This window comes from Ptychodera flava, chromosome 7 (assembly GCF_041260155.1).
Source record: "Ptychodera flava strain L36383 chromosome 7, AS_Pfla_20210202, whole genome shotgun sequence".
NCBI lineage: Eukaryota > Metazoa > Hemichordata > Enteropneusta > Ptychoderidae > Ptychodera > Ptychodera flava.
Window position 1 is genome coordinate 31,964,029 of NC_091934.1, and position 12,180 is coordinate 31,976,208.

At 37.8% G+C, this 12,180-nt stretch overlaps 1 protein-coding gene across 1 annotated transcript; it reads right to left on the reverse strand.

Annotated features, from left to right (window-relative positions):
* Positions 1-339: 339 nt before the first annotated feature.
* On the reverse strand, positions 340-12,180 carry LOC139137290 (inactive phospholipase C-like protein 1). Its single transcript, XM_070705299.1, has 3 exons — positions 12,023-12,180; positions 4,376-4,601; positions 340-2,975 (listed from the first exon to the last, which is right to left on the reverse strand). The coding sequence occupies exons 1-3, from the start codon at positions 12,059-12,061 to the stop codon at positions 2,548-2,550; spliced, it is 693 nt and encodes a 230-aa protein (XP_070561400.1). The 5' UTR covers positions 12,062-12,180; the 3' UTR covers positions 340-2,547.

A 12,180-nucleotide genomic window follows, 5' to 3' on the forward strand; every position in this document is an offset into this window, starting at 1 on the left:
TGGAATCTGCCAAAGTCATAGCAGGGATATCACGTCTTATTTATTAGTGACATGCAACCTCGTCTCAGAGAGAGAGAGAGGAGAGAGAGAGAGAGAGAGAGAGAGAGGAGAGAGAGAGAGAGAGAGAGAGAGAGAGAGAGAGAGAGAGAGAGAGAGAGAGATGATTAATTTCATTGAACTTTGAACGCCATAATGGCGTACGCTTACTTTGTACACCAATGTCACACTGTGTCTAAGGGCCGTGACGTGATTCTAAAGATGCACAGACAGCGATTATGAGGATGACTAAAGTGCAGATGATACAATAGTATTATTACAGAACATAAACAGTTATACTGATTAGTGTTAGTATATGTTAAGTTTATTTCATCTAAAGAGCAGGTATAAGATAGAGAAGATATGTTTAGAAATATACATCACAGTGGCGTCTTTCTTTGCAAAAGAAGCCATAAAGGACATGACTATTATGCAATAATGTGTTTGGTATATATTTACTCTCACGTCTGTCTATAGGTAAGGCAGCAACCTACACTTGTGTTTCTCCACACTTAGAAAGCTATTCCACAAAGAAAAAATTCATCTATAGAACAGGAAACGGCTGTGTTTCAGTATTACTCTCCCCCCCCCCCCCCGTTTTGAAGGCTGAAATTTGTAACAAAGTGATTAAGGTGAAGCTGCATGTTGCCAACACAGTTTTTTTCAAATGAATATTTATTATCTAAGATGATAAGGAAACCCTCACATACTATATATTTTTAAAAAACAGAGAATCTAAATTTTAGTAATGGTAACAATAGTTCAGTTGCAGGAAGAATGGGGTATATATATATGAGGTAAAATCTCAATTTTGGTATTAATGGTAAATATTGTTTAAGTCAAAAACTTGATACTATTTTCTGAAATGTAATATTGAAAGAAGAGTATATGTAAACAACCCCGACTATTTTATTTTGTATTATCTATCCTCCTTCTAAAATGGAATGGGTTGAAAGACTGACACTCAAAAAGTTATTAAAAACATGATTAGTAAAATTAAAATGCCTCTTAAAATGTAACAACTTTATTGCCAAACAAAATAGTCGTTTTGTATTCGAAGAACATAATGTAAACATTTCAGGAAATTTTACCCAGCCAGAGTGGAGTTAAAATTCTTTGGAAATCTTGAAATTGGGAGAAAAGAGAAGGTAGGAAATCGGGTGATTTGCGTGTATTTGCATAAATTAACATTTCTTTATCACGCAACTTACGACCGCTTGACAAGATTAAAAGTGAAATCAACCAATAGTTTAATCTTGAGTTAACAAGTTAATTGAACTTGAATGAATATTTGCAAAAAAGTTATTTTTGAGAAAAATTCTCTCTGTTGAGTGCAGCGCCCCCTTTAGAGCTACAGGAAGTAATGCCTAATGTACAAAAATATCGTGTTGGTAAATAGAATACTATTATTTCGTCATAAAATAATTATACAACCTCCTAATATACTACTATCTGAAAAACTCAATTAGCCAACTGAGGCTTTCCATAGAAAATTTTAAGATACGATGTATATTTCTGCCATATCATTCTAAAAAGACAGAAGAAAATTATTTTATTAAATTTCTTATTTACTTCCAGATAAATACTGGATGTAAAATTTTAAATGATAATACTCTCACAAGTGCATCGTTCTCAAGCCTAAAGCTCTGTTAGCTGTGACGTTGTAAACTATTGTCCAGGTTTTTATTTGTATTAACATTTTCTTGTTCTACTCGCACAATAATACTACAATTGTAACAATAATATTAAAAGTGACAATTCTTTTCCCTTTAACGAATTTAAAATAGTTCGCGCCTCGAAAATGGAAGACTAAAACTTTCTCTCAAACTTCCCTCACGCAAACTTTCAACCATTCTCTTTCAAAATCAAGAATAAAAAAATTAGGGAACACCGTGCAAGTTTTGGTACTAGAGAAACAAATTACCCAATATTTACCGATATTTGAAATTCAAAATGGCCGCCATCCCTGTCTTATCTGCATAGGGGCAATAAAATCTCACAAAACTAACCCAGTGAAAACTTTATTAACTCCATAAGCTTCAAAGTGCGCCCCCACGAGTGGCAAGCCGAAATAATAGTGTAGGAGTTTGAGGGTTCGAATTTCTGTTCTCGAGGCGCATTCTGCCTTTAAGGTAGTAGCCTATACACCTCGAAAGTGAAAGACTTAAACTTTTTCTCAAACTTTCCTTAAGGACTCTTTCCACCATTGTCTTTCAAAATGAAGAATAAAAATCAGGGGTCACCCTGCAAATTTTGGTACTAGAGAAACAAATAACTCAAGATTTACGGATATCTAAAATTCAAACCGGCCTCAATCCCTGTGTTAACACTATGAAGAAAAATAAAATTTTCAAATTTCGAAAAACTAAGCCAATGAAAAGTTTTCTTACACCAAGAGCTTTAAAATGAACCCCCACAAGTGGTAGATCAGAAAAGAATTGTAAAAGTTTGAGAGTCTGAATATCTGTCCCCGAGGCGCGTTCTACCTTTAACTAGTGCACTTGTGCATCCTCATTTAGTTTCTACAGTTTTGCCATTGCTTTGCATTGTATCTGGCTCGGCCTCTGAGTCCAAGGCTTTGATGATTTCCTTCATTTCGCTCATCATATCATCGATAAATTGTTGAAAGGCCTTCACTATGTCATCGACTTTTTTGAACTCCAGAACATTGTGGCTGGTGTTCTTGACCGCCCTTGGCATCTGCAACGGATTCAGATTCGCATCCTTCACCGTGTCCTGCAACGTCTCCGCCTGCTCTATGATCCCCTTTGCTGATTCCACGGCCGTTTCTAGGAGATTCTGTATTTGTTTCACGAGATCGCTGATCGCTGATACGGAGTCGATGAGGTTCTCGATGATATCCGCCACGTCTTCGGAGTATCCGGTTCCCGTTGTTAGCTTTAACGTGTAATTCGCCGTCAATTCCAGTTTTAGATTAGCTTCATTGAAAGAGAGGAACGAATACCTAAAATTAGTACCGTGGCATGATATGAAACGAATGAATTCAGGTTTCTGGGACTTTGAATATATGTAGAGAAAAATATTTATTTCTTGTATCATACGGAATCAAGACTCCTAGTTATTAACTTAATTAAATAAGAAATATGAAAATATAATTGTCATCATCATCATCGTCATCGTCGTCGTCGTCATTATCATCATCATCATCATCATCATCATCATCATCATCATCATCATCATCATCATCATCATCATCATCATCATCATCATCATCATCTTACAGCAAAAATGCGAACCTTGTACTTTACGTAATGTTTGGCGAAGCTTGGTTTGAATTTTGGCTGGATGATGATGATGATGATGATGATGATGATGATGATGATGATGATGATGATGATGATTATTATTATTATTATTAAAATTAATAACTATAAGCCTGGATTCCCTGTGTTTATATTGGCCCAATAATGTAAATTTGTCACTTGAAACCATGCATAGAACAACGAACTTGTTATTACTATGTTCAGCTACAGTTATAACGTACGACAGCGCAATAGTGATTGATGATATTATAGCGTTGTCAATACCAATGATTAACGAGTCGCTTGTCTTTAAAAATTGTGGACTATGTAAATCATATCATGCGGAATTGAAATAACGTATCAGTTATTTTATTAAAGTTCTGCTTTAAGGCACCTGACAAAATTTTGGGCACCTGTCCTACTTCGAGTTTCAGACCACACCGTAGCAATGTTTTTATGGTAGAGGGCGCCTCGGGGACAGATACTCGGACTACAAAAGTTTTACTTTTTTTAATTCTTTTATGATCCACCACTTGGGGGGGGGGGTTCATTTTAAAGCTCTTGGAGTAAGAAAAGTTTTTCGAAAATCGCAAATCTTATTTTCCCCAAAGAGATAACACAGGGATGGCGTCTATTTTAGAAAATACATTGTTGAAAGTTTCATCAGGGAAAGTTCGAGAGAAATTTAAAGTCTTCCACGTTCCAGGCGCATACTAACTTATGAATTGGTTCGTAATAATTATTATATTGATATTTTTAGTGATTCATTTGAGATAGACATTAAATTTTATATATTTGCTGGCTGTTTACTTTTTTTTTATTTTCTTTGTGTATTCTACACTCGATTTATTTTTATGAATATTTTCTGTTTTGCTGTTGTTTGTTTTGTTGTTGTCTTGTTCACCTTAAGCAGTGTTATTTTTTTCTCTTGAATCTTTTTGATGAATCTGTAAATGAGACTTGAGCACGGAGGGTTTCTGAATAAATAAATAAATAAATAAATAAATAAATAAATAAATAAATAAATAAATAAATAAATAAATAAATAACTGAGACACATGATGTCTTTCACTTACGGATTCTCTTCTTAAGACCGAGAAATACGTCTTTCAGTGTGTCGGTGTCTTTGTAGCCGGCTAGCTTTTTCAATTGCGATATCGCATCGTCCAGTTTCTCCTTCAAGTCCACGGCCTCATTGAACGGCGACGATGCGTTGTCAAAAAGCGTGTCTAATGTCTCCACTTTCGTCTTCTTGATATCCAACTCTGTGAGTTCCTGCTTCTTCTTATCGTCGGTCTTGCTCTGCAGACGAAGAAAAATTATGAGTCTCACCCTTGAGGAAAGACGACCCCCTTCTTTTCCTTTACTTTAAGATTATGCGAAGGTAGATAGACACAAAGGCGGATACACAGAGAATGACATTGTCACGAACACATGAGCTATAAATTATTATTATTACTATGAATTTGTTTGAAATGCGCTACACACACTTCCCAGTTCAATGTACAAAACAATAAAAAATAAAATAATAAAAGTTACAACCACTCATGATGCTAAAAAGAGAAAACTCACTGGATAAAAACAGTAAAACTAACCCCAAAGGAAGCCTTTTAAAAACGTACAAATAAAACTGAGTAAAAAGGTAAGTTTTCAAATTGCTCTTAAAACTGTCAACAGTTCTTGATTCCTAACGACAAATCATTCCAGAGTGCGGGCGCACAAACAGAAAACGCTCTCTGACCATATATCTTGTTGAAATTACCGCACTAAGTGGTGCCAAACGGAAGTGTTCAATAAATCGCAGGTCTCTTGCTGGTACAAATAAATTAAACAAATCTCTCAAATAAACAGGTGCCTTTCCATGAACAGTTTTGAAGGTCAACAAGAGTATTTTGAATTCAAGCATCTACCGGAAGCCAATTTAGATCTTTAAGTATTGGTGTGATATGGTCAAACTTACGTGTACGAGAAACTAATCTCGCTGCAGCATTTTGAAGAGACTGCAGTCGAGAAAGTTGGGCCTTGGGAATGCCAAACAAAAGACTATTACACTAGTCTAGTCGGGATGTCACAAATGCGTGGACTAGTTTTTCAGTCGTAGATCTATCAAGTAGTTTACGGATCTTAGATATTCTATGCAAAGAAAAGAAACCGTTTTGCGCAGACTATCTAACGCATTAGATTTCAGACGTGACGAGAAGTGAACAACTTCTGCCGTGTCATCATTCAGAACAAGCATGTTGGATTTCATCCAACCGCGAACGTCATCAACACGAAGTTCAACACTAGTTCGAATGTCGTCAGGTCTGTTGCAAATACATATATTTGCGTATCGTCCGCGTATATCATACAATCAAGTTCATGGTTTACGATGATGTCTTACAGTGGTAGTGTCTACAGTGTATAGAGTGTAAACAGGACTGGGCCAAGCACAGATCCTTGTGGAACACCATATTTCATACGTGAGCTTTCGGATGATACAGATCAAACTTTAACAGATTATTGGTGATTAACAATGTACGAACGAAACCAAGATCATAAATCGCTCGGTTTCCAACTATAACTGTGCGTTCGTACGAACAGCTGATCTAAAATTCACACAATTGTGGATGTCTGTACATTCTCCAAAATGCCAGTCCCTATTTCAGAGAAAGTAGTTCGTCGTATTGCTTTCTGTATGTTGAAGAGCAAACTTAAAACAGAAAATAGGATGTCCTAAGATTTTATTCGGTATTCAACATGTCCTCGCATCATTAACACTGACAGTATGTTTCAAATTCAAAAATTCTAATTTTCAAGTAAAGTTGTTAGGCTATCATTCAAGAACCTGAGTTTCTGCTTAGTGCGAGAAATAATTCTAGAAATGGGTTTTCAAGTTTGTATGATAGTGTTTACCGAGGGGGAAGCAACAAAATGAAAGTGCGCCGAGGATGAATAGTTTTGCATAATGACCTGGTCACGGATCGATAATTAAAAGGAAACAGTGCAAAGTATAAAACTAAAATGGAAAATAACGCATTCAAAAAGAGCAGTCTAAACGGTTTACACGATTCGTGTTTACACGCATGAACGAAAATCTTTGGAGTGTACCGACCCATGGCCCTGTCGAAACATTCAGATATTGTTCTGCGCGGGAAGAAATTCACAAAAGAAATATAAGTGGACTTCCGCTCTCTACAAAGATTATCACGTGATCAATTTCCCGGTAATCACACGGCACAGTTCCTCTGTATCAATGGGCACAGAATAAAATACTAGGGCCGTCGCTTCACCTGGTTTGATTTTGTGGACGATAACTATTAGGACAGAGTACGTGGAAATTGTTTCTCAAAAGAAATCGTAAAAAGACGCTTTCTCCTTGTGAATTAGCTCCGTCGATATCAGAAAATGATAATTCTAGATAGTATTAGGTAATGACGTAGAAACACAGTGTCTTCTTGTTCTTTCATCATCTTTCTTTCGTCATCACATTTGTCTACTCTTCCCGTAATTTCGTATCGGTATGTTAAGTTAAATTTTCGGACATTTGTCTACCAAACTTGTCTTTGTTTGCATCTGGGTCGTCTTTGCCGTACAATCTTTGCCATTGTGGTCTGCTGATTCTGTCTGCCATGTCTCTGTGTGTCTGTCCGTCTGTATGCCTCTATGTGTATCACTGACTGTTGGCTTGTCAGACGTGTATTTCTGTGTGTGCGTCCAGCAATATATGTGCCATGCTTATCTTTCTGACTGTCAGTGTGCCTGCCTGTGCGTCAGTGACGTACTGTCTCTATTGTGTCTGTTTGCAGCGCCGTCTGACCCGCTTTTACTTTCAATTCCTGTTTATTTTGAGAAGCTGCAAGAATACAGACAAGTTTTACGACGAAATGAAAGTACAGATGTACCGTTTTCAACAATCACAACTTCTCCTATCGTAGAACGTCAGTTCAGTTCAGTTCTTCCAGTTTAAATTTAGGATGGGCAAATCCCCGAAGTTAGCGTAGGAGCGTGGGTGTAATTGTATTCCGCTCGGTAATTCCCCTGTAGTATTCTGACGAAACACGGAAGTCAAGTCAAACCATCTTTTTCAGAACCGTGACTGCATGAGGTATTTTTCAGGCATGATCGCGACACGATAATCGTCTGCCGTGAGTTTGATCGAAAAGATGAGCTAGAGGAGTCCGACGCATGACATTCACTGAATTAATTTGCTAATAAAAATAAGGAGACCTCATATTATAACCGATCATATTTAATGACTGATTACTCTAAGAGTCGGTCACAGGCGTCGCCATTGTCTCTTTCACTCGGTCAAATTTCCATGGTCGACAAGCGAAAATGTCTGCAATTACCACTATCAACAGACAGTGCAAACAACAAAATTCTATCAACAAATAGAAAATGCAAATAAATACCTCACGAATGCAGTTGCCCCTAACAATAACGCTCTGGTCGTATGAACGAGTATGGACGCCTAAGACTGGTATTTTAATTTTACAAACTTGTCAATGCGGCAACAAATCGCCTAGCAACGAATTCAGCCAGAAATGCTCCCTGGCTTAATCCCCTCCAAGTATGAAGACACTCTCATAACATACAGATCTGCCTTGCTGAAAGCAGATATGCCAATTGCGCATATCATCACACTGCCAAGTTATGCACTGTGAAGGAATGAACCCGTAAATCCTGCGGCCAAACGATCTATCTGTGTCAATTAGTCATATCGACGTATGGATTAATTAGCGTCATTTATCTCTTTGTCAATTACGTCATAATGATGCGTTTTTGCAGACTTCAAATATTCGACCACTTCATTCACTCATTCATTCTGTTTGAATTTTATGATTGCGTATATAGTTCGGACAATAATGTCACGGTTACACATTATTTTTTGAATGAGGAAATCACCGAAGGTAGCGTAGAAGCGTGGGTGTAATTGGATTCCGCTCAGTAATTCCTTTTTAGGTTTTTAGCCTAATAGATTTATCTATGGTAAGAATGCCGTATATATTCGTTTGGACTGAAAACTGGCCGACGCGCCTGGAGGACTGCCTTCGTTGCTAGGTGATGTGGTGCCATGGGTGACAAGATGCAACGATTGAAATGTCATCGTATTCAGGATGGATACACCTTTATGTAACAAGAGCATTATTGCTAGCGGCAGCTGTGTTCATAGTATGATTATGTTTAAGTTTTCCGAGGACAATAGCACTTCGCAGCCATTTTCACGGTCGACCATGTAAAGTTGAACACAGGAATGAAATGTGGCGACATCTGCACTTGACCTCTTGTGAACTTCAGTCGCGTGATTACTGATTGAATGACAGCAAAATTAAGTGAGATTGGTAGACTTTGATCTGCGAAAGTCAGGCACGTGACATTTCAAGACTATCCAGTTCATGTATTTTTTTGTTTTGTTTTACGGTTTATGGACGGTCACATTGAAAAAGCGCTGACTCAGCTATTCTGAATCGAGTCGTGTGAAAATGAAATTCTATTTTTTGGCGGGAGGGGGGAGGGGCGGAGGGTAAGTTCTTTCAAAGCGTCAAGAAAATTGCATAATTTTTATTTTATTTTATTTATTTATTATGCACAACATGATACCTAAAGTAACCAGCAAAAACAACAAAATCGTGCATGGATTACACAGAAAAGCCTGAAGACTTATTTCCACTGTGGTAAAAATATACAACAGACCGACAGACAAAAGAAAAAACAATTACAATATAAACGATTTGACAACAAACAATAAAAAAACACTTCCAAAAGATCTGTGACTAAAACACAAAAAGTCACACAATCAAAATTCAAATGAAATCTCCTCTGAGACGATCCACAAAGGTATCTTGCAAATGCCGTTTTACCTTTTGCTTAAAATTAGAACTAGAATCTACATTCCTGTATATGTTACATGGAAAACTGTTCCACAACTGCGAAGCTGAGTACAGAAAACTTGTTTGAAAAAAAATTAAGTCCTCCTGGGATAAAAACAGCATTATTACCAAGCCTTGTGTTGTAATTGTGTACAGTTTGTCTCGTGACAACATTTGATGTAAGATAATATGGAGCTTGACCCCTATTATTTTATGCATTATATTCAGTTTCAGATATGCCGCGCCGCCCTTTGCTCCACACAAATCCACCCTTAGGCTAGTTTTTCTAAGTGAGCTGCCCCAATATGTTCCCTGGGTGCATATCTAGAACAAACCTTATTATTTTATTTTGTGTTGTTTGTAGTCTATGTTTACTAACAACCTTCAAACTTTGTTACCAGTAGGCACAGGCATAATCAAAAAGGTAATTAATGAGGTTTTGCCTTCTGAATTATCTGTCTGGCCATACTCTCTCTCGATAATCTCTGATCCAAATCTGCACCCAAATGGTTAACGGAGTTCTTGGCAATGACATTGGTATCATTACGGACTACTTCAAGCTTAGACTGCCTTTTTAATAAGTAATTCGAGCCAGAAAAAGAATTGATTCCGTTTTACTAAGATGTAATACAATTTGTTATCCACCAACCATTTATTCAAACTTTGCAACTCTAAGCTTAGTTCGTTTTGCATTTTACCAACATCCTCACCAGAAACCATCAGTGCTGAGTCATAAACATATCAAAAAAGTTTACAATTTACAGCATAACTCATATCGTTTACATGTATAGAAAACAGAATAGGACCCAGTGTCGATCCTTGAGGCACCTTACAATTAATTTGATTAAATGATGACATATGACAATAAGATCTGAACCAAAGGACAGCATCGTGACTCAGGCCCAACGCTTTAAGCTTGTATAAGATGATCCCATGATTCACGGTATCAAACGCTTTCTGAAGGTCGATAAGCACCATTACTCCCCGTCTCCAGGAGATGTAAATCGAGCATGTATCAGTTCTGGTCTAAATCCTGATTTGAATTTATAGAGTAAGCTGTTTTTCAGAAGTTACTCTTCCAGCTAATCCAATATTATTCTCTCCATCACTTTAGAAACAATGCTTGGAATTGAAACTGGCCGGTAATCATCTTCAAAAGTTTGTCATTCTTTTGTAAACTGGGACAACTTTAGCATTGGAACAATTTGCTGATGGGTGGATGGATAAATTAATGACATGAGTTAGTGGAGCAGCGATCTGCTCAGCGCCGTCTCTGAGAAATTTTGCTGGAATATTGTCTAAAACTGTCGATTAAGTGCTGTCAATGGAAAGATGCTCCCTGTCACACCTTGACGATTTAGCCAGCTTATGCCGACGTATCAAAACTTTTCTAACACGCTGGCTTGCTGAACTTACAATGTATTTTCAATTGTGGGCGTATACATAGCGTATTCATAACGTACTCATTGGTTAAAAGTACGGTTTGGGTACGCGATACAATTATCTCGACACATTTTGACTTATGAGTAACTTACAAGTAATGTGTAAGAATGAGTGTCAACGAGGTGTGACAGGGCCATTTTCTACAACAACTTTGTCAGGGTAAAAATGTTTGACGTGGTCTATTCCGAACTTACCAGACACTGGGGGAAGTTTGTTGACAAGTGAAGAAGCTATTGTACTGAAGTAGTGGTTAAACCTCTGTGCAACTGTTGTTTTGTCAAAGCAGCTTTCATTGCCCATAACCAAGCCAATATTTGCGAACGTAGAACCGACTTTTTTGAGGAGCCTATATGGTTTATGGTGGTTTCAGATCCATTTGCGGCTTTCACTGTCATTTTCTATCTCAGTGAATTGCTGTTCCAAGAACTAAATGATCACAATAGTGGGTTTTCCCTTCACTCTTGTCAACCCTATTTCTCTGTAAACAGGTCCACACTCACCGCCGATAGCAATGGGTTCAGGCCAAACCATGGCGTGAAAGGTAAAACAGTCATGAAACCAATGAAGAAATTTAGCCCACAAGATTTTTCGAAGAAATTACTCTTGAAGTCTGTGGACTCTGCGTACGATTTAAAAAAAAACAACCAAAAACAAAAAAGCAACAAAAAGTATAACTATAAAAATTTTTTCCTGTAAATAAAAAGCACATGTCGTCAATTTTTTTACTACCTATCAGTGAATTTAATACTTTCTACGGCAGAAGTATTTCAAAATGTCATTTGGGTCAAAGAGGGCTTCACGGCCGACACAAAATGTTTGAAATCTGTTCCATTATCGTTTGGGACAGGGTAGCGTCTTGTAAGGCTCATTTACATATTTGTCTCTGATTGAAATTTGATAGACATGCAGACAGACAGATATATAGACAGACAGATAGACAGACAGATGGACACTTGACTTGACTGACGGTGAGATAGGTATTTTTTATCAGTCCATCATGTAACGGGCATTAGCCCAATGACAGGATGAGGTACGCATAACTCACTAACATCATGGAGCACTGAGAAGTAAAGTGTCTTGCTCAGGGGAACGACACCGTGCTGGAGTCGCAAACTCATCGACCTCCGACACTGAGTCCATTACTCTAGACCTACCGGGTCTTGATGGGGTAGCGTCATGTAAGGGTTATTTACCTATTTGTCACAGATTGCGACGTAGATAAAGTAAGTCTTACTTAGAGAACATTTGATAGATAGGAGAAAATGACAGAGACGGACAGGGGCGCATAGAGACACAGAGAGAGACACAGATTAAGGGGAAAGGAAGACAGAACCTAGCAGAAGAGGGGCTAAAGTCAAACCAATATGAATATGTGACAAGAAAGCACGTCCAAGTCCGGTGTTAATTTTTGGTGTTCAAATGTCCTACCTTTGATCCGCAACATGCCCAGCTCTGGCAACAACCCATTGTCGATGGCCTCACTTGCACTACAGGTCCGATACAGACTAGCCAGGCAGCTACACAGAAAGATCTTTTTAAAGAGTTCGGGCCTACACAATATTGGAGCCCGAGCTATCCCATTGGAT

Coding starts and splice junctions, on each gene's coding strand:
- LOC139137290 (XM_070705299.1), bottom strand. CDS start 12,061: ATGGGTTGTTGCCAGAGCTGGGCATGTTGCGGATCAAAG. Junction 4,602..12,022: donor GGGCATGTTGCGGATCAAAG/GTAGGACATTTG, acceptor CTTCGTCTGCAG/AGCAAGACCGACGATAAGAA. Junction 2,976..4,375: donor CGGTCTTAAGAAGAGAATCC/GTAAGTGAAAGA, acceptor CTTTCAATGAAG/CTAATCTAAAACTGGAATTG.